The 19,384-nt window shown below is 37.2% G+C and overlaps 1 protein-coding gene across 11 annotated transcripts in view; it reads left to right on the forward strand.

Annotated features, from left to right (window-relative positions):
• Nucleotides 1–4,974: 4,974 nt before the first annotated feature.
• Nucleotides 4,975–19,384, forward strand: part of ZMYND8 (zinc finger MYND-type containing 8) — a 56,498-nt gene continuing 42,088 nt past the window's right edge. For 6 of the 11 annotated variants that reach the window (XR_010073017.1, XR_010073018.1, XR_010073016.1 and 3 more), the window contains exons 1-2: nt 4,977–5,113; nt 14,933–15,003. Coding sequence is in view for 8 of the 11 variants with exons in the window: in XM_063349764.1 (XP_063205834.1) it covers nt 5,100–5,113; nt 14,933–15,003 (85 nt within the window). In the remaining 3 variants the exon portion in view is untranslated. Of the gene's footprint in view, nt 5,114–5,329; nt 5,518–6,033; nt 6,197–7,747; nt 7,788–9,967; nt 10,044–14,932; nt 15,004–19,384 lie in introns of those variants that run through there. The other 5 variants (XM_063349765.1, XM_063349763.1, XM_063349767.1 and 2 more) reach the window with 5 other exon arrangements.

A 19,384-nucleotide genomic window follows, 5' to 3' on the forward strand; every position in this document is an offset into this window, starting at 1 on the left:
TGAGCTTTAGCTGGTGGAGTCTTCTGTGAGATAATCAGGTTTTATTTAAAATAAAACAACAAAAAAAGTCATGTATCTCAGTACTGTTAAACAAGTGATTCCTAAATGTGAAAAAAATCACAAGAGAAAAAGAAACCATAGTAATAGGACTAGAGTTTAGCATTATCCAGACCTGGTCCTAAATAATTCTTCCCGAACAGTAGTGACTTTCTTCTGTTTTCTTGAAAAGGACCTCGATGTCAGAATAAGTACTATAGGCAGGGTGTCTTACACTTGGGCCTTAGAATCCCGTGGTGAAACACAGACTTCTTTCAGGATTTTGTACCTAGTACATTCCCATAGCACAGGCCTTGCATGTGCAGTGAGTTGGACTCATTACCGTGTTACCCCAGAGTAGGCATGATAAATCCACTTGCTACACAGGTGCTGTTCAACTGCATGGTGGATATGCTTCAGGTCTGACATGCAGTATATCTGCATATGTGTCACAGCTGCTTTCCAGGTAACTGAAAAAGTATTTGGCTGCATATGAAGTATGAAATAAATTATATCTGTTAGGCTTTTAATACAGAACATATAATTTAAATACATAATAATGAAAATATTGTTTTTTACATGATATCCTACAGTCCAGCTCCCAGCTGTTAAATCGTGGACAGACTGGTTCAAAGTGGGGGGAAAGGGATGAAATATGTGGCCTTATGCCTTAAGATAACATAGGCTGTAGCACCTCTTTTAAAAAGCTACAGCTGCTTAAGGAAAGGGCTCAAGGGTGCTTTTTTTTCAGGTATTTTTGGCAGATGATTGAACATCAATAGAGATTTCCTTTGGAAGGAAATGCATGTGAGGCAGTTGCACAGCATACTAAAAATGGCTGTCAAAGAGAAACTTTCATAATGCACCAGATATTCAGTGTACATTACAAACAAAATCAGCTTTTTAATCTGCAGACAATGAGTGACCATTGTGATTCAGAACAACTAATGTAAACCAAAAGTATTCAAAGATATTGTTCAGAAGGACAAATGCATGCATGCATCTGGCCACAAAGCCTTTTAAGCTTATGGGCAAATCAGATACCTACTGGGCATAAACACATTCTCCAGCAGTTTCTGATAATTTACAAAATGACCAACATTCTTAGGTCACTGATTTTAGCGCTCAGCCAACTTTTAAAAATTCAGGAACTGCCTTTATAGACATTTATTGTTGGATTCTGTATCAGTTGGCAGTCTTATCTTCTGGTCTTTAAGCAGTTACTGATACTTTGTCAGATTCAGGATAAAGGGGAAAGGGGGAAAAAACTCTTAAAAAGAAAGACACGGAATTACAATGTTTCATGTTCTTATTCTAGAAATTAGGGTTGTCAGTCAATGACTTGGAAATCCAGGACAAGCTCTGAACCCGTAATGCAATTTTTTTGCACTGTTTATTTTTTTTTTAATTTTTATTATCCTTGGAAAATATAACATCCCCCTTTCCTTTTGTGAATCTGTTCAAAATGTTATTTTTAAAGCTCCATCTTTTGTCCATCACCTACTGTTCCCTTCTGTCAGTGATGATTCACCCCCTATAGAGGTACATATCAAAACCCCTATTTCTGTCATTTAGACAAATCTCTTCCTTACTGGTATTTGTTTATTTTTGAGGTTTTCATTATATATTATGTAGTACAGTCCCTTACAACACTCTGGTGCTTGATGTCCACACTTTCTGGAGATTCTGCACAATGGGCAGAGTTCTTTGCAAAGAACTCTAAATATAGTAGCTTGCACTTCTAACACTGTTGTCTTTTAATTTCCTTTTGACTGAATTTGTGCTTTCTGTCTTTCCTTTAGTTTCTCTCTTTAGCCTTTTCTTTTTCGCTACCTCACAGCACTGTTTTCCCTTAACATCTCCAAGGCATTGAAAAGGGCAAATACTAGCTAATCTAATCTCTCCGCCCTCTCTTCTCCTTTAACAAAGCTTTTAGCTTCCCCGTCTCTCTTCTTTGTTTTCTTTACCTTTCTTTCCCTTCCCCCTCCAAAAAATTCACCCCTCCTATGTAAAAGAATCGGTCAAGCTGCAGTCGGGCATGCAATCAGTCATTGTGGTTTAACAGACAAAATCATCTGAATTTTTCAGATGTACCCGTATGTTGTTATACCAGACTTATACCTCCTGTTACAAAATATGTGTATGGACAAGAAAATAAAGTGAATGATATTTCAAGCTTTCTCTTTCTGATTCCTGATGGAATTCTTTTTTCTATTTTAGCAGAGTAGCCTAGTGGCTGAATACAAATGCTATATTCTGTCCGATACGCTTTCTAGGTTTTTGTTCTTGCTAATGACTGAAGGTTTGTAAATTTTTCTTTTGCATTTGGGCCGCTATTTCCTTGAATCAAGAGGATAGGACCTTAGGCCTTTGCTAAGGCTGCTTCTGTTTTTGCTTCTATCTGCTGCACACTGATTGTCTCTGATAGGTCCGAGTGTGTCGCTTTGGCAGTGTTCCCAGTCACCATCAGCATTACTGCATTCCCAGAGCCGGGTCTTGGTTAACACAAAGCATTGACAAATTCAGTGTATTTAGTTTTGCTCCCTTGCTGTACTTCATAAGGATTAGGATTTTTGGGGGTTTTTTTATTTGGTTGTTTTTTTGTGTTTTTTGGTTTTTTTTTTTTTTTTTTTTTTAAATAGAATAATATTGAGTAGAGCAGTCAAACAATGAGCATAAATGTTAATGACTGACAATCCTCACACTTACTGCATGGAGGAATCAAAATTTGGATGGTTATGTGTTGGGGGTGGTATCTCTGAATGACATAGGCCTTTAGGTATGCAATTAAAAAGAAACATATCTTGAATGGTTTGAACTGCTAAAACTGATGCAAATATGCACTAGAATGTCATGCATTTCCAGTGTGTTCTTGCTGCTGTGGTGGGCTGTACGATTCCCTTTATAGCAGCACTCTCTCTAGTTTCTGCTACATTCCTAAAACAGAACAAACTGCCAGTGTAATCCATGAGCCTTCCTGCTCCCTGCCCTGAAAAACGTTGCCAAAGCTAAAAAGGGAAAACGCTTCCAGCAGGGACTCCAGAATTACTTATGAGATGAGAATTTATACTCTGGGCTGCTAATCCGCTGTTGCAGCCTAAAACACAAGAACACAAAAAAATGTAAGCACAGTGATAGGCTGGTTTGCCAGTTTTCCTGTGACAATGGTATCTCAAGAAAAAATCTGAATGTGGTATGGGACAATGCAGAGTAGGATTATTAGTTTTCCTGAGCTGCGTAGTTATAATTCACGTCGGGTCTCAAGCAAAGAGGTTTGTGTGGTAAAGTAGTTATATCATGCAAGGTGCTGGTGGGAGCTAAGGGAGGGCATTAGTTTTATTTGTGGTGATTGTTTCTGGGATCATTAGCACTCCAGTAAAGGTAGAGTGAAGTGCGTATTCTGTTTGCAACTGGCCTTGATTTATGGGAGAGGGTTTTCTATAGTTGGTTTTGCACAATCCTAGATCTTGCATGCTGTATTGAAAGAATGTTTATTGTGCTTTGGTTATTTTAGCTCATTATCTAATAATTATTGTTTTAATATTAAACCTCTCCCTCTAGTGCTCCATTTGGTTTTGGCTTTTTTTTTTCTTCTTTTTAATAAATAATCCCTTTGATAACATGCAAGAAGCTTCAGAATCACCCTTTCATCTTGGTTTATTGTAATTTGTTCATGGCTATAGAATGATAATGCTAAGCTACCTGATACAGGTGCAGAATTTTGAACAAAAATGTTAAGGCTTGTTTGGGCCTTTCTAAAGATTTGACCTTTTAAATCTTCATCTGGAGTTAAGACTTTCTGCCTTCCTGGCATACTGAGAAATCCTCCCACTTTCACTGCATTAGGGAAGAAAACTGAATCACATTTTTTAATCAAACGCTTGCAAATTGGCCTAAGATCAAACTGTTTGCTTAATGCTGTTTTCTCATTTTGTTTCATTTGCAGAATTTCGGTAAAAGATAAAAGGTAAAGCAAAAACATGTGAGAAGCTATGTTAATGTTTTTGTGAAAGCAGGGAGATAACTCGCCACGTAGAGAAACCTATGTCTTTTTAGGGCCTGCATTGTATCTTAAAAAGTACCAAGTCCTACAGGGTTAATGGACAGGAAACTGCAGCTGCAGCCGACTAATACGGAAGTCAGATTTTTGTGTAACAGACAGCCTGGGCAGGAGAAAGGTGGGGGCCGAGGCGGGGGAGGGGGGGGTGGAATTTGAGAGTACAGTGTCTGGTGTGATACTGGTATTTTTTGGTTATGCTCTGCAGTGTTTTTATAAACAGGGAGGGCACGCGCTGAATGGCAGCGACCCTCTGTGATAATGCAAATTCAATGGTATAATAGTTTTTGTGGAAATGAGACATGAAGTTTTTCCTATTTAAGGCTCGGCTTATCATAGTATCCAAAGAAATCACACTGTCGGTATAAGATTGTACGGTAGGTGTTAATATATTTAAATTCTGGAATCGGAGGGTTCTCTCTGAGTTTTCAGTTATTAATTTCAGTCCCTCCTGTGCATGTTCACTTTCGCTATGTTCTGCTCTCTTTCTGTGGCCTTGCTTTCTCCGTGCAACACGTTGCAGAACCCCAGCAAAGTGAATTTAGCTTTTTGTTTATGAAGAATAGCTTTTGTGACCCGAGTGAACTCTTCCTCCTTCAGGTTTAAAATATCCAAATGCCTTCAGCAGTGGCATGTTGAGACACATTTGCTCAGGCAGGCAGTTCGCGATCACTTCCCTCTGCTTGAAAATCTGTGTATTTTACATGGGGAGCGCGCGTTTGGGGTTTCTTTTGGAGTTTCTTTTGCTGAAACGGGCCTAGCTTAGCCTGTCTTCTCTATGCACAGGATGGCTCCTGCTTGCCAGAGCTGCACAAAGATAATCGCTCAGGAAGTGTTTCAGCCAATCCCCTGAAGCTTTACATTCAGATTTACCGAAGTAGCCAATCCGGGATTAGCTTTTATTAGGAAGACAGATCATCAAGCTGAAGTGCCAAGCCCTTTCTGCCTGAGTACTGAGAGCCTGTCCTCCATGTTTTATAAGTATTGACATAACACTGTGTTAACAATGCATCCACAGAGGTAAGCCTTACTTTTTACATTTTTTTTTCTCTAAGACCTATGAGTTGTGGGTTGAGAGTGTGATTCTCTGTGATTTGTTGTGCAAAACTCACACCACAGCACTTTATTAAGTTGGAACTGTTTAAATTTGCTTTCTTGGGTCACATGGTTAGTAGCCATTAGCCACAGCTTTATTTTGCAGACTGGTAAAACCTTGGCATACCTACTTCTTCACAGGAGGATGGTGTTTTTAGAGTTTATCAAGATCCTGGTATTCCAAAGAAGCTTTCTCTCTCTGAGCAGTTTGCCAGCACTATTGTCTGTTGTGTCACATGCCTGCTGAAGAGAAAATGGAAGCTAGGGAGCAGATGCATTTAACTGCCCTACAGGGAGTCAAGCAGGGATAATGGCAGACAGAAGAACAGGCAAGTTTACCTTTCTAAACAGTGAATGGAATAGCTAAGATAAGTTATCTCTCAGAGAATATGGGATTTTTAAAAACCTAGACATCAGCAAAAAGTGCTAATGGCAGATTGTAGATATTGGGCCTAGGTGGTGGTGTGCTGTTGCATCATGTTTTTAATGCAGCTTATCTTAACTTAAAATGATTATTGAGCCTTTTTTCTTGCAGGAGTAATTAATCCAACGTGTTTCTCTTTCTGAGGGACAATGTATGGTTAATATTTTGTTCCTTTAAAAGGGAGTTTTTATGCTGCAGATTTTGGAAATGGGTTGCTGCTCAATAAAATGCAGCAGCACATCTGTTTACAAATCTGATTCTTTATGAAAAATGTTTTTGAACTGTTAGATTTCTTGTTTTACGTAGTTCGAATAAACTAATGTACCTTTTATCTGTGCCTTTTTGTTTTACACTGTATCAGCCACAGTTCTGTGTTGTGGAGTCCAGAGGATATAAAATCATGTGTGGTTCATGACAGTAGTACATGTTGTTCGTTCTTGTTTTTTTCCTTTTTTTCTTTTTTTTAAACTTTTGGTTTAATGCTACGTAATTATTTCAAGAAATTCCTTTTTGATCAATTCCCAAATCTGCCAGCCTGTTGTATCTTCTTAACTGGAAAAATGAGATGGGTGCTTGAACAGTTGGTAAGTAAGCAGCATGCTACTCTCTGAACATTTTTAATAGTTTTCCAAACATTTTGTTTTTACTAGGTCAGTTAGTCCAGTAGATGAAGTAATGTTAGTGGTTAGTTATATAAAAAATCAGATTTGCTTAGCGTCCATTTTAAGGGACTTGTATGTGTAAACTGTTCCAATTTGAATGCACTATTTTTTTGATAATTTGCCTCTAAAGTTTGAACCTTATACTTCCTGTTTACCTCAGGCCAGTGAAAAATATCCTACTTGCTATTCGTTCATAGATCATTAATTACCATGTTTGTAGGGTAAAGCGCATTTTCGTTGTTCCTTGGGTTTTTGAGGTGTGATGAAAGTGCTAGTACTCAGCAATGAAGTGACCTTATGAAGTAAAGTAAATAATGCTTAATGGGCATATGTTTCTGATACTATACAAAGTATAATCTCAGACAAACTTGCTTGATTTATAACTAATTTAGAACATTTTGTGCCCTTTAAGATTTTAATTGTAGTGCTGGCATGCTTGTTTTAACAAGCTGTTTTTCAGTGATCACCAGTATTGTTACAAAAGCAAAGGAAGGATACTCTTTTGTGCTTTTAATATAATTTTTGCACTTGTTTTAACAGTCCATACACGTTCATGATTTTAGGAAAGAACTTAGAGCTAAGCTAGCTTTGCAAATGACTGCAGCCTGGCACAGTTACATGCTAACTTTTATAGGTTGCCATGTATTTGATAACATTCTGTAACATAGCAATTTACCTGTGGTTACTTGTTTGCCAGTGTGAGTATCTTATTTTGAATATCTCACTTTGCTTAGCAGCTTCCCCCACCCCCCCCAAGGATTAGATTATGAGAATGTCTAGTTCAGTTTGCAACCTGAAACACTGCTGGGTTGTACCACTGAGTTTAATGTGATAGCATTTTTGTATGCAATTTTAATGCATTTTTCAGCATACATAAAAGTGCTAACACAGCTAAGAAGTTATTCTGGTTTTTGTTCTTCAGTTGCTAAAAACAGAAATTACATTTGGACGTAATTTTCCTAGCAGTAGTTTATACACATTAGCAGTTTACTTTTAGTCTTAAATAGTGTACAACATAATATTTGTTTAATACGAGGAAGCAGGAGTAAGTGATCTGCAATCAGAAAGCTTGTATTAAAATGGCTCCCACAGGTTTTGTTAAACTAGGATCTGTTTCAAATCTGCACCTCCAGACACACTGCTGACAGTGAAGCATATTTGTGTAAGCTGCCCTTGCGCATGTAATGAAACATAGCATCGTGAGTCTGTTAAAGTTCACCATTTTTAATCACTCAAATATAATTCTTTTATAGTTCACAAAAAATAAATGTCTGCATTGCAGCAAGATGTCTGAGGCAAGGTAGAGACAGCAGTGTTGTTTTACAGATCAGCCCAATCGCGCTGCTCCATGGAGTACTTGAGCCAATAGCAGCAGAGGGTAGGTTAAAGATTGACAATTGCAGTGGCAAGACTGAGAAAGGCCTTCTGGAAATTTCTACCATCTTTGTTCCATCTAAGTAAAGCAAATTCAGCCAAGCTGAAGAATTTCATATATTTTTGGTGCTTTGTCAAGGTATGATGTTATCACTCACTTTCATAGATTGCATAATAAGAAGCACTCTGTGCCGATTTTTCTACTGTTCAGGGCAGATGGAATGTGGGGTTTTGTTTAAGTGATAGACGTGGGGAAAAAGCACGTATTCTTTCTACCCAAGATTTTACAGGACTGGATCTGATTAATATCACAATTAGACAGGACATATATGAAACAAAGTAGCTGAGCTTTATTCAGCTTGTAGCAAATGGCCATTATTCGAATGTAACTACCAGTTAATCGTATAATTGCACTTTAAGTTTTCTGGCTACTAAAGAGTAATTTGAATTGCCCAGGATGAATATGATTAGCCATTATTATTTAGTCCCAACATCCAGTTACTTTTGTGATTATCTGGACAAAAAATGCAATGGGGGGAAAAGAAAGGGGTGATCTGGATTAAAAATTATGATGAAAACAGTAGCTTTTAAAAAGCTACATGCCTTTCTCATTCTTTGCAGGCAAACTGTTTTAGTTGGAAGCTAAGTAGTGCTAGGGAAAAATCGAGTGATTTCTTTAAATAAATGACACTACTTAACATACTGAAAATGAAAAGAATGCAGTGTATAAACCACTCCAAATGTGACATTTCCCCCCCTCACATCAGGAAGGAGTATTGAATTGTAGGGGAAAACCTACATTGCTACTAAGGAAGCGTGTAATAAAAGGAACTCCATGCTCAAAAATCATAAACAGGTAGATTACATTAAAAATTTAGCCCTTTATATCAGTGTCCACAAACTTTGATTGGGTCATCTTCCTGAGCTGTCTTCCATTGTGTGATAATATTACTTTTGCTGGTTTTGTTTTTTTTTTTTTCTTTTTCATTTGTTTGGGTTTTTTTTGTTCCTGTTCTCCCCCCCAGCCCCCCATTTTGCTTTGTTTTCAAGTGTATTGGCCGTGTGGATCCAGTAGCTGTAAAGTGATAGGTCATGGTCAGTTTTCCATAGTAATGGTGCCACTCCAGCATAATTGATTAAAGGTTGATAAATCTCAGTAAAAGCTCTCATCTTCTCCGTCTGGAATTCAGGGTATTAATTTGAATCACCTAAATATCTTGGAAGTTGAACATAACCTTTGTCAATGTAGAATGTAGTAGACAGCAATTTTCAAATGTTGTTATTTGTGGATCCCTAATATTTTTCCCATGGGCACTTGAGTCCCATTGTAGTGAATTTAAACCTGTTAGACTGGGTTTGATTTACTTAGTTATTGTCTGTAAACCCCTTAGTAGCAGTACACTGGTCTGCAAACTGTGTAGTAGGCCATCAAGCCTGGCCCTTTAAATTGTATTAAGAAAGTATTTAAAATATATTTATTAATAAACATGTCTTGTATTCATGGGTTAAAGTCTGATTTAAAAATAGCTACATAGGAACTGAGTTTTATTGATTTGATAGAAGTTGTCAGTCATTCATATGTTAACCCTTTGTTGGCAGTTGTCATAGCATCTGTGTCATACTGTAAGATTAGAACCATGCTGTAGCAGGATGTTAACATTAATTTAGCCAGTATAAACCTTTACTTTCTAATATGATTGTTCTTAAATTATGTGTTTAGCATCTGAAATCTATAGCTATTCTGGTTGCCTTGCCTTGGGCCTCAGCTCTGTAGTTTATAATCTTAAAGAAGACGCTATGACACCGAGGATCTCCCTCCCTCCCCTGATTTTCTCTTTTGTGGAGCTGTTTTGAATGCACACTGAATAAGAGTAAGGTTTTTAAAAGAACCTAAATGTTCTTTAAGTTAAATATCTGTATCTATGTATCTATCTGTATATTTACTTTGCTTGTTATCAGAGGTAACTAGCTTAAACATTACTGTATGTAGATATCTGAACAAGCATTTTGTGTATGTTAATTGCTTAATACAAGTTGAGCATTTTGCAGGGAATTCTGTAAAAGGAAATTTAAAATATGAGGTGCTCAAACTGGAAAATTAATCTAAAATTGAGTAATTCCCTTAGTAACCTGTGACTTCACAAAACTCCCTATCTTATGCCTTTTTAGTTAAACATTTGGATGTCAGGTGTCCTTTTGTTATACTTCACCATTTCTGATATTTAGGTGCTTGCTTCGAATATAGCACTGCTGTTTAAACAAGAGATACTGTTATTGAATAAACTGCTACCATTTTAGCTACAGTACAGGAATGAGGCAGTGCAGTGCTGTCAGACGCCATTTTAAGAATCCTGCATAAATAGCATAGCTACCGATGAGTAAGAGACTGTTATAGGTGAGTGCTTATACAAAGCTGCTATTTATTCAGCAATGGCATGCAAATATTTTTTTCACATTTTTATTGAATGCAGTTTTTTGAAATCATTATTTAGAATTGCTACTCACAAATGTGATATAGGAGAGGCAGGAATTATCTTATGAAATTCAGTTTTAGTGCTTATAGTCTTAAATCAGGTTTTTTTGTTTTGTTTTCTATTAATTAAAAGGAAAAATTAATTCCATAAATATATAGTTCTTGTTTTTAAATTGATGTGTTTATTCCCTAATGTAGATCTAGGTTGTGTATGTGGGCATTAGCTGTTTCGAGTGGTTTTCCATATCTGTCAGTTTTTCTTGGTTAAATGTCAAGGTGCAGTAGTTCATCTGCAACTTTTAATTGCTCTTTGTAGTTAATATAGGTTAGAGCAGCTTTAAATATTTTTGTATATGTGCATTTTTTCAGGTAAGTACTATTAATAATACAGGAATGATTTTCCTAAGCAGAAAAGTCAGTATTTAATTTCCTGGTCTGAAATTCAAAAAACTGAATTTCATATTAAAAAACCCACCCTCTCTTCAGTTTAATAGAGAACATACTTAAAAATTAGGCTGCTAAGTTCTTTTTGCATTTTAACCTAAGTATCAATAAATCTTTTATGTTTGCCATCCTTATTTTTTTTTCTTTCTGCCCTCAACTAGGAATAACCTCCACCCCTTCTTCCCTCATTCAGACATGTTAAAATAATTTGTATGAAACAAATTAGTTTAATATTTTAGAAAACAATTTCTTCTCTTTTCTTTTTTTTTTGTTTTTAAGTTTTGTCAATACAAGTAGGGAAGTTTTAAGTGATTAATTGGTGTTCTAGTCAATTGACAGTGAAACTGGCAAAGCTTAAATTTCAATTGTATTCTTAAAATATGTTCCTCTGTGTTCACTCATCTTAATGAGGAAATAAGAGTAGCTTTCAGAATGACATACGGTATTTATTGTATGTAGGCACTTAATTGGAATATATACCAGTATCATTTCTGATCCGCAGCCTCAGACCATCACATTCATAGTACACATGCATGATAGTAATGCATGCTATCTGAAATAACAGCTCTAAGCCCTGCAAAAATGAATTCTCAAAATAAAGTTCTGTAAAATAGTCTACTTGATCTAATTCTATTGTCTCCATAGAACTAATGCTTGTTCATAATTATTTTGCTGCTGGGTTTAATTTTCTTTTTATTTTATTGTGGGTAATCATAAGGTACCTGTCATTAAGGACCTGTTTTTCTTGAATTATTTAATTTGAAATCTTTTGCCAATGAGATTTCTGCATTTGGAAGTTTGTGCTTTATAACACCTTTTCAGAATATTGCTTATTTTGATGGAAGATGCAAAGGTGGAAAGATCTGTCAGCTTTAGAAAAGTTACTGTAAACTTGCTGTGAATTGCTAGCATGTATTTACAAACTTGAGCCTTAAAGATTACCACTACAATCATCACTGCCACCATTCAAACAATGTCGTGTAGTGCAAGTCATAATACACTGCAACAAATAAAACAATGGGAGATGCTTCTGAAGAGCATCTTGTTGTTTCCCCCCAACATTTTTATTTTTTTTCAGAACAGTCTTAGTGATTCTCTTACATGCTTAAATGTTTATGCCCTTAAAAGATTGAGCGAGATTAATTATAGTAGAGAATATGGAGATGCAATCTGTTCCTCTGAGGCTCAGTTTTCATAGTATAGCAGATAATTGCTGAGTTTTGTTTTAGTTGTGGGTGACGCACAGCGTGCGTATGTGTGTATAGGGTATATGCACCTCCATGGCTAAAAAAAATGAAGAACCTTTGTGTCAAGTGGTGAATGCACTTTTGACTGTTTAGTTATACTACAAATCCTTGGGAAAGCTGTCTTCAGGCATCTTGTATGTGATGTATCAGAGATGTGTCAAGTCAAGATACTTTGTTCGTCTTGGAACTCCTTATGAAGAATGTTTTTCTTGTCTCTATAGATCTATTGAAAGAACACTCAAAAAGGTGTTGGAGGAAGCTGGCTGAATTTCATAAATTAAACTCATTAGATGGGGAGAGACAGATTTAGGGATGAAGAAACCTCGTATGCTGTAACTAATATGTAGGAGTGCTGACCTGTAACCTTCCCACAGTGCGAGGTTTGGGCCCACAGGTGCAGAGCATCTTCACTTGGCTCTGGCTTCCTCTGCTGCTGGGGCCAGGGATGTAGGGACAGGTCCTGCTACTCTGTCGCTGTATTGAAATGTCATGCCCATTTCTCAACTCTGTGTCTTTTAATACTGACTTTAATACTGTGTCTTGTTGTATCATGTTCCTCTGAGGTTGTGACTTGAACAAAATGGCACCCGATAGATTTGGATGAGTCTGGAATGTTATGATTGCTTTAATGGAACTTAAATGTGAGCTGCCGCTAAAAGGATATTACTCTTTCCCCCCCTTCCCCACATGTGGTACACTCCCATTTCCTCTTTTCTGCACATCCAGCTGCACAGTGAGCTAGATCACAGAACTGATTCAGTTAAAAGGAACGTGATTTCTGGAACATGAGGTTAGGGATTGGGGAAACCATTCCTTTTAGTAGCAACCTGTGTAAAATGATCTTATGACTTCAACCTGAGTCTCATAAAGAATTGTATGTCCTAGTCTGTGGCTGAAACTGGATCTATATTTTAAAACCAGGTAATGTGTACTGCCAAATTACTTCATTCTTGACAGAATCAGTGTGTATTGTTACATATTTACCTGTGTGCATTATTAATCATATATACATGATGTTTTAAAAATGTGGGTTTTGTTACAGTTTGATGATATTGAAATAGGATTTTATAAGGGGGTAGGGGAAGAAAAAAACAATGCAACATGGGAAGAGAATGAAGAAACCATCCTGTGAGCCCATCCCTTTCCATTGCTTAGGAAAGAGAATGGGCAAGGGCAAGTGGTGCATGAAATGTTTTGGTGTCTGCAACACACTGCCAGCTCCTCTTTGCTGGAAGCCCTCTGGGAAAGGGTGTAACAAATGTGCAGTATAATTGATCTGCCCATGCATAGTAAATCGGTGAGCATTGTAGTACAGTCAACTATGTTATGCATTTAATCTGCCTATGCAAAATGAATCTAAGCAGCATTGTGCTACGGTCAACTATGCTACACATTTACCATAATTCTGGTCACATGGGTGCCTTTCCTTGCTACTGAAATTATTAGCGTAGTCCATGAGCTGAGAGACTGAATGCTGGTGGAATAGAACTTCTCTTCAGTGTTTTATGACTTTAAAGAGCTTAATTTGTAAATTATTGCTATATACAAATGGCAAGTAAAGAATAATGATTTCTGGATTTCATGGATCTTCTCAGCTTTGGGCCTTCCATACACTGAACTTGCTTAATTTGCATTTAAAATTTTTGCTGATGTAACTGTCCTGTTTAGAAGTGTGAAAGGAATTGCAACCCAACCCCCCAATAGCTGATAGTTGATTAAAAGTAGTTTTGACAAATACCAGACTAAAAAGTCCTTCTGCTGGTAAGTTTTACTTTGTTTATGAAGCTGTTTTAACTTATACCAGTAACAAAACTCCTGCTAATATAAACTGTTTGTCAGGCTGAAGAGTTTCTCTGATATAAATGTAACCAAGTCCTCGGTGTTGTTTCCGAGCTCTGATTAGCTGTCCTGGGCAGATTTAACCACAGTTGCTAAAGCAAAGGTCTCTAGCTGTCCTCTTGGCCTTTGCAGTAGAAATAGCTGTCCCCAGAGCTGGAATGGCTGAATGGAATCTCAGTCCACTCCATAGCAGCAGTAGCTTGCAGTCTGCCATATTGGTGTAAACTGGTATCAGCAACAACTTACATTAAGAGACTGGACAGTAAGCTCTTACTACAGAGGAAAAGATCTACATCCTGCTTTGCTGCTGCGCTCTGGTGGTATTAATGGACAGCTCTGATACCTGTTTCAGGCACCATAACCTCATTTGTCTCTTGTGAATTTGGCCTTGCTTCAACATAATATGTTTTCTTTTACCTTTCATTTGCGATAGTCAGATCTCCAAAAATGGTGTGTAACGCAATATTCATTCAAGTTCTTTTTTCTTCTTCCTTCCACCTTCCTTCCCCAAACTGACTTAACTAGCCAAATTAATTGAGTTATTTTCTTGAATGGCATCACTATAAGAAAGTAGAATATCAACAAGTCAGATATAGTTTGTCATCTACTTAATTTACTCCAGACAGAATTAAATGGTTAAAACCATTTGTGTAAGATTGACTTGTTGAATGATAGTAACAACTCTGTTCCGTTTACTCTTTGTTATAGTTAATAATTGGTGGTATTTTATTGCCAGTAAATTATAAATATTCAGGTTTATGTTATATAGTCTGGTTTCAAAATCCTTGAAATTATTTATTTAATAGTTTTTAAAATTGCATCTTACCTTCTAATTTGGCAAGCTGTTCTGTGTTGCTGACTCTGTTACTTCAGCGAATCTGTTCACTAATGCTGGTGAGTGTTTAAATTTTAGCAGGCATCTGTCCACACAGTTTATAGAGGCCTTAGATTAGGAACGACAGGGAACAGAATTCCCGTTTGTCTGTCACATACAATTTATCCATAAAGTGACATAATCTTCAGTAAATGTTACAGGACTGTCATCAGTATGAAAATGTTACCTTTGTGATTGGTAACATGCAGCATACATGTGTACCTGGATTGTTTCTGTACGTGTTTTGGCCAAACAGCTGTTGTCTGGCAAACAGCAAACCTTTCATTTCATCAGAAGTTTTAATATAGTTGTATTTGACAGTGTTATGTTGAACTTCTGTACATGAAGTTAGACATGGGAATAATATAATCTGTAACTATTCTAATTCACCTTTTTGAATCCTACAGCTTGGCTGAAGAGGAAATAAAGGCAGAGCAGGAGGTGGTGGAGGGGATGGATATCTCCACTCGATCCAAAGGTGAGTAAGGAGGAGTATTTCATCTCTGTTCTACAACATACAAATATTTATAAACCAGGATAGTGAAACTGTGTGATCTACCATGAAGTTGCTCTTGAGTGAAGACTCAAGATTTGTTGTATTTTTTACAATGACTATTGTACATTAGGAAGTGTTTTAATTTTTGCTTGGTTGTCATTACATGTCAAACACCCCCCACCCCCTCCCCCCGCCTTGTTATTTCTGGTGTATGAATAACTAACTTAGGTTAAATGATGAAAAAACATCAGCCTCTTGTATCATCTCACTTATCATGGCTTCATTTAAAGTACTTTTAGATTTGCAATACAGGAGAAAATAGTAGTAGTAGTAATAATAATCATAAGGTAGTATTTCCTACAGTAATGAATACTAATTTTCCTAAGAATAAACATAGTAACATTTCTGTTTCCACAAAAATTGGTCTCCTGAGCAGTATGTATTTCATGGACATTTATGTGTCCCTATTACCCTGACATGAATTCAGCTTGGTGGTGGAATTGCAGGTGTTTGAGAATTTCTGTCCTTCGGTTTCTGGAGTTTTTTCTATGAATGAGTTACTACAGGCAAATGATGTTATCACTGGGTATAAAAAAGCCAAATATGTAACCACCTGTATCACTGTAAATATTCTCACAAGTCATGTGGAGTGAGGGGAGAGAAATGCCCTTCAATCAGAATACTTGCACGGAATTGTTTACTCCAGTTCATTGTAATCGGCTGCCGGCTGCCTGTCCATCTCGCTTTGTACTTGCAGCTGACTTTGCAGCTCAGTTTCCTTCAAAGCCATTTCTGTAAAATGTCAGCAATGGCTACCACCATCCTTTCTAAAATCTGGCACATACTGACTTATTCTTCACATTTCTACTACATGGATCATAAGTCCAGTTAATGCTGAATGTGCAGATGTAATTGTCTTGAAAGCATGGCACAGATCATCTGCATTCCTTTTGTTTTTAATGAGGTAGCTTGGGTAGGTAATGTGGTTGTAAAATTGCGTTTAAGTCTTATTTGTGCTAACAGACAGTAAATTTCTTGTTTCAGTTCTTATGGTGTGGTTAAATGAGGTAGTACATACAATCTGACAGCTCAGAAGAGATTCACTTGCTCCTTTTTGTTCCTTCTCCCTGTCCTTTTCTCCCTTCTCTGCTTCTGGTCTTGCATGTCAGCCTCGATCACTGGACTGCTTTTGATGTTTACTTATCTCTGTGTTTCAGTTTTGTAAACCAGCAGAAAGTAAACTATTTTTTGGTGCTTTAATGATTGCTACTGAATGGGGTAAGCTCCCAGCTTTGTATTCCCACTGCCTACTTCCTTTGTGGTGGTTGTTAGATCCCAGCCACTTGAACTTTATAGCCAACTTAAAAACTGAAACGTTTGTCTGCTGTTGTAGCGATCAGTTTGTTTGCAGAAACAGTATGAGTATGGGAACACGATACAAGAGACAAAACAGGTTATTAAATGCGTTTAGCTGTCCATAAAATCTCACTTTCATTTCTCCTTAGTAAGACTTTGGCCCACATGTTAGTACTAATAAGAATTTCATATGGACCAAGAGCTAAACTATTACTTATGTCACTCTGACATAATCAATGTCTAGAAGTTATTTTTGAGTCTGATACCTATTTATGTAGGTGTCTGTGTTTTAGTGCTGTTGCTTTACTCAGCCCAGAAACAGGTGTATGGGCCATACAAAAACTTGTGATTCCCTTTCATTAGTTCTAGTGCTGATCTGACCTCAAGGTGTACCATTTCAATCAAGTAAGCCCACAGAAAACTTTTTACTTTTATTTTTTCTTTTTTTTTTCCAGTAGGGTTAAGATTAAGTTTCCCAGGACAGTGAACTCATTTAATACCTCATGGTTATTGAAAGCATCAGTCTTTCATCTCCCAACCTTCTCAGCCATGTGATCTTGCAGCTCCTTTGTTTTGTGGGCTTTGATCAGTTCAAATTGGTCAATTCAGAGGGAGCTAACCTGGCAGAAAAAGACTCATGTTGATACAACTCCCTGAACAAGCTCATAGGCAGGTTCTGGTAGCGATTGGAAGGAAGGTGGTTTGGAAGACAAAGCCAGGATCACCACAGTGCTACTTTAGATTGGCCCAAGTTGTCATTGTGTGGAAGTTGCTGGTCTGTATGCAGTAGGACTCTTAAGTGTTTTAAACACCAGTGAGAGTGATCTGAATGGCCATAGTAAAGATAAAACTTAACAGAGGTTGTATTAATTGAATAATAATAATGGAATTTATTTAACTGAATACTGATTTGCTTTAATTGGTTTGTTAAATTTGACATGTATGTTGATGAAACCCATGCCAGCACCGCCCTAAGGGCAAGAATAACAACCACACATGCTAAGCCATTACAGGTGTATATTTTTTTCAGTGAAGAGGTGATGTGTGTTGTAAGGAAATTTGGGGACTTGTCTATAAGCCATCTTGCTTTGTTGTATTCTCAGCTAATCTATGAATTGGTGGTAGAACTTTATACTAGTTGAATATGCATAGAAAGCAAAAGGATCACAGATGTCATCTGCTTAGTGCAAGAACTGGTTGTATTACAGACGTGCTAAACTTAATCTTTCTGGTCTTCTGTTATTTGAATTGAGACAAGTTTCTCTGTTAGTTCAGTGTGGTGTTTCTGCAGCAGAAAAGTCACAAACCAGAGTTTTAAAGCTGTTGTTATACTCATCTAAGGTAGAAAAAGTGCAGTAAGGTTCTAAACTGGTGGGATAGTGATAGCAATGTTTCCTCTTGTAACATTAATATTGTTCACAGTTTTGCTTTGTGTGCTTTAGAAAGGATGTAGTTGAGAAAATTGACCCTATAGAGACAAACCTGTAAGGAAAGCATACAGCTGCTTTTGGTTTGTTTGGGTTTTTTGATGGTCTGAGAAGCCTGTGCAGGAGATCAATTAGTGGTATTGTGTAACTTCACACTTGTCCTGGAGAAGCTGAAATGCTGCAAGTTTGTAACCTAACTTGCTGTGCCACAGTCGTTTGTACAGCTCACGCGAGGTTGTGTCTAAAGAAAGTTGTAGGAAAATAAATTAAATTGCTTTAAAACCAATTAGCCTCTTCATGAACATTCTGTTTTGGTATAAGGAGTTTAATTTTAACTGCTATAAATCAATTCCAGTTCAGTTTAAGCTGATGAAACATGCATTGTTTAATCTGTAACAAGGGTGTTAACGTAGCCTTTTGAATCGGTTTAAGTAAGGTGGTGGTTTCCAAGCTGCCTAAGCTGGTCAAACTGCTCGATGCAGCAGTTTTATCCACTTCCTTCCATACCTAAGCTGGCAGGAAACTAACTGAACCGTAAAACATGAATAGTTTTCTGTGCTGAAATGGCTTGGTAGACTGCCAGAAATGGTGTAAGAGGGAGGGCAGGAATATGCCAGTTGGGTGCAGGAAGTATAGAGCTTTGTTAGCCAGCGTTTAGATAGGGTTAGGCAGTAATGAAACTAGAGCTTAAGACCATAGCTGAGACTTCTTACTTTATAACGTGATATGTAAGAGTGACTCTATAGCTGTGGTCAGAGCTATACAGACCTCCACACTCATCTTCAGCTGCATTTTTCTGTCCTTCTCCTTAGGCTGGCACAGATACTTATGCTGTTGCAGAGTAAGCTATATCAAGCAGCTGATCTAGCTGGAAATTGACCATTTTTTGTAGTATTAGTTTTTGCCTGAATCATGAACTGATTAACCCTACTGTTACACACAAGTGCCTGTCTGCAAAACATTGTGGGGCAGACATCTGGTGAGGTGGGGAAGGGAAAAGGAGGAGAGTTACTGTAACAGTTGTAATTTAGATCAGTTTATAAGCTGTGCATGTTCAGCTTTAATAAAGATGAGGTTTTAAAATACTCTTGATCAGAGCAAGAAGGCATAAGGCATCTGAGAACTGGAAATGGGAAATGACAGCTTAAAAAGAAAAAAAATGAGTGGAAAAACACAAAATGGAGTCAGCAGAGGGTTGCTGTTTAGCAAAGGAGAAATGCCGGGGATTAGATTATACTATTTTGTCCTCTGCGTATCATACATTAACATGTCTGACAGAAACATCTTGTTACATTTCTGTTACAGACCCATGGCCTACTTTTTAGCCTTGTTTATTAAATATTTCAAGATGGGTCTTGCAAGGCTTTCTGGAGAATTTTCTGAGTATTTCCAGGTTGTGTTTCCAGAGCAGCATAACCAACTTAATCGTTTGGTGCAGTTCTGTCTTTACATGTGCTTGTTCTCTTTGGGTGGCAGTGAACTCTCCACTGGGCTTTTTCATCTTACTAACCTGGAAGAATTTTTTTTTTTTTTTTTTTTAAATTTTCAGGTTAGTTTTCTGCTAATTTACGTTACTTACC

The sequence above is a fragment of the Chroicocephalus ridibundus genome, chromosome 12, assembly GCF_963924245.1.
Source record: "Chroicocephalus ridibundus chromosome 12, bChrRid1.1, whole genome shotgun sequence".
NCBI classification, from domain to species: domain Eukaryota; kingdom Metazoa; phylum Chordata; class Aves; order Charadriiformes; family Laridae; genus Chroicocephalus; species Chroicocephalus ridibundus.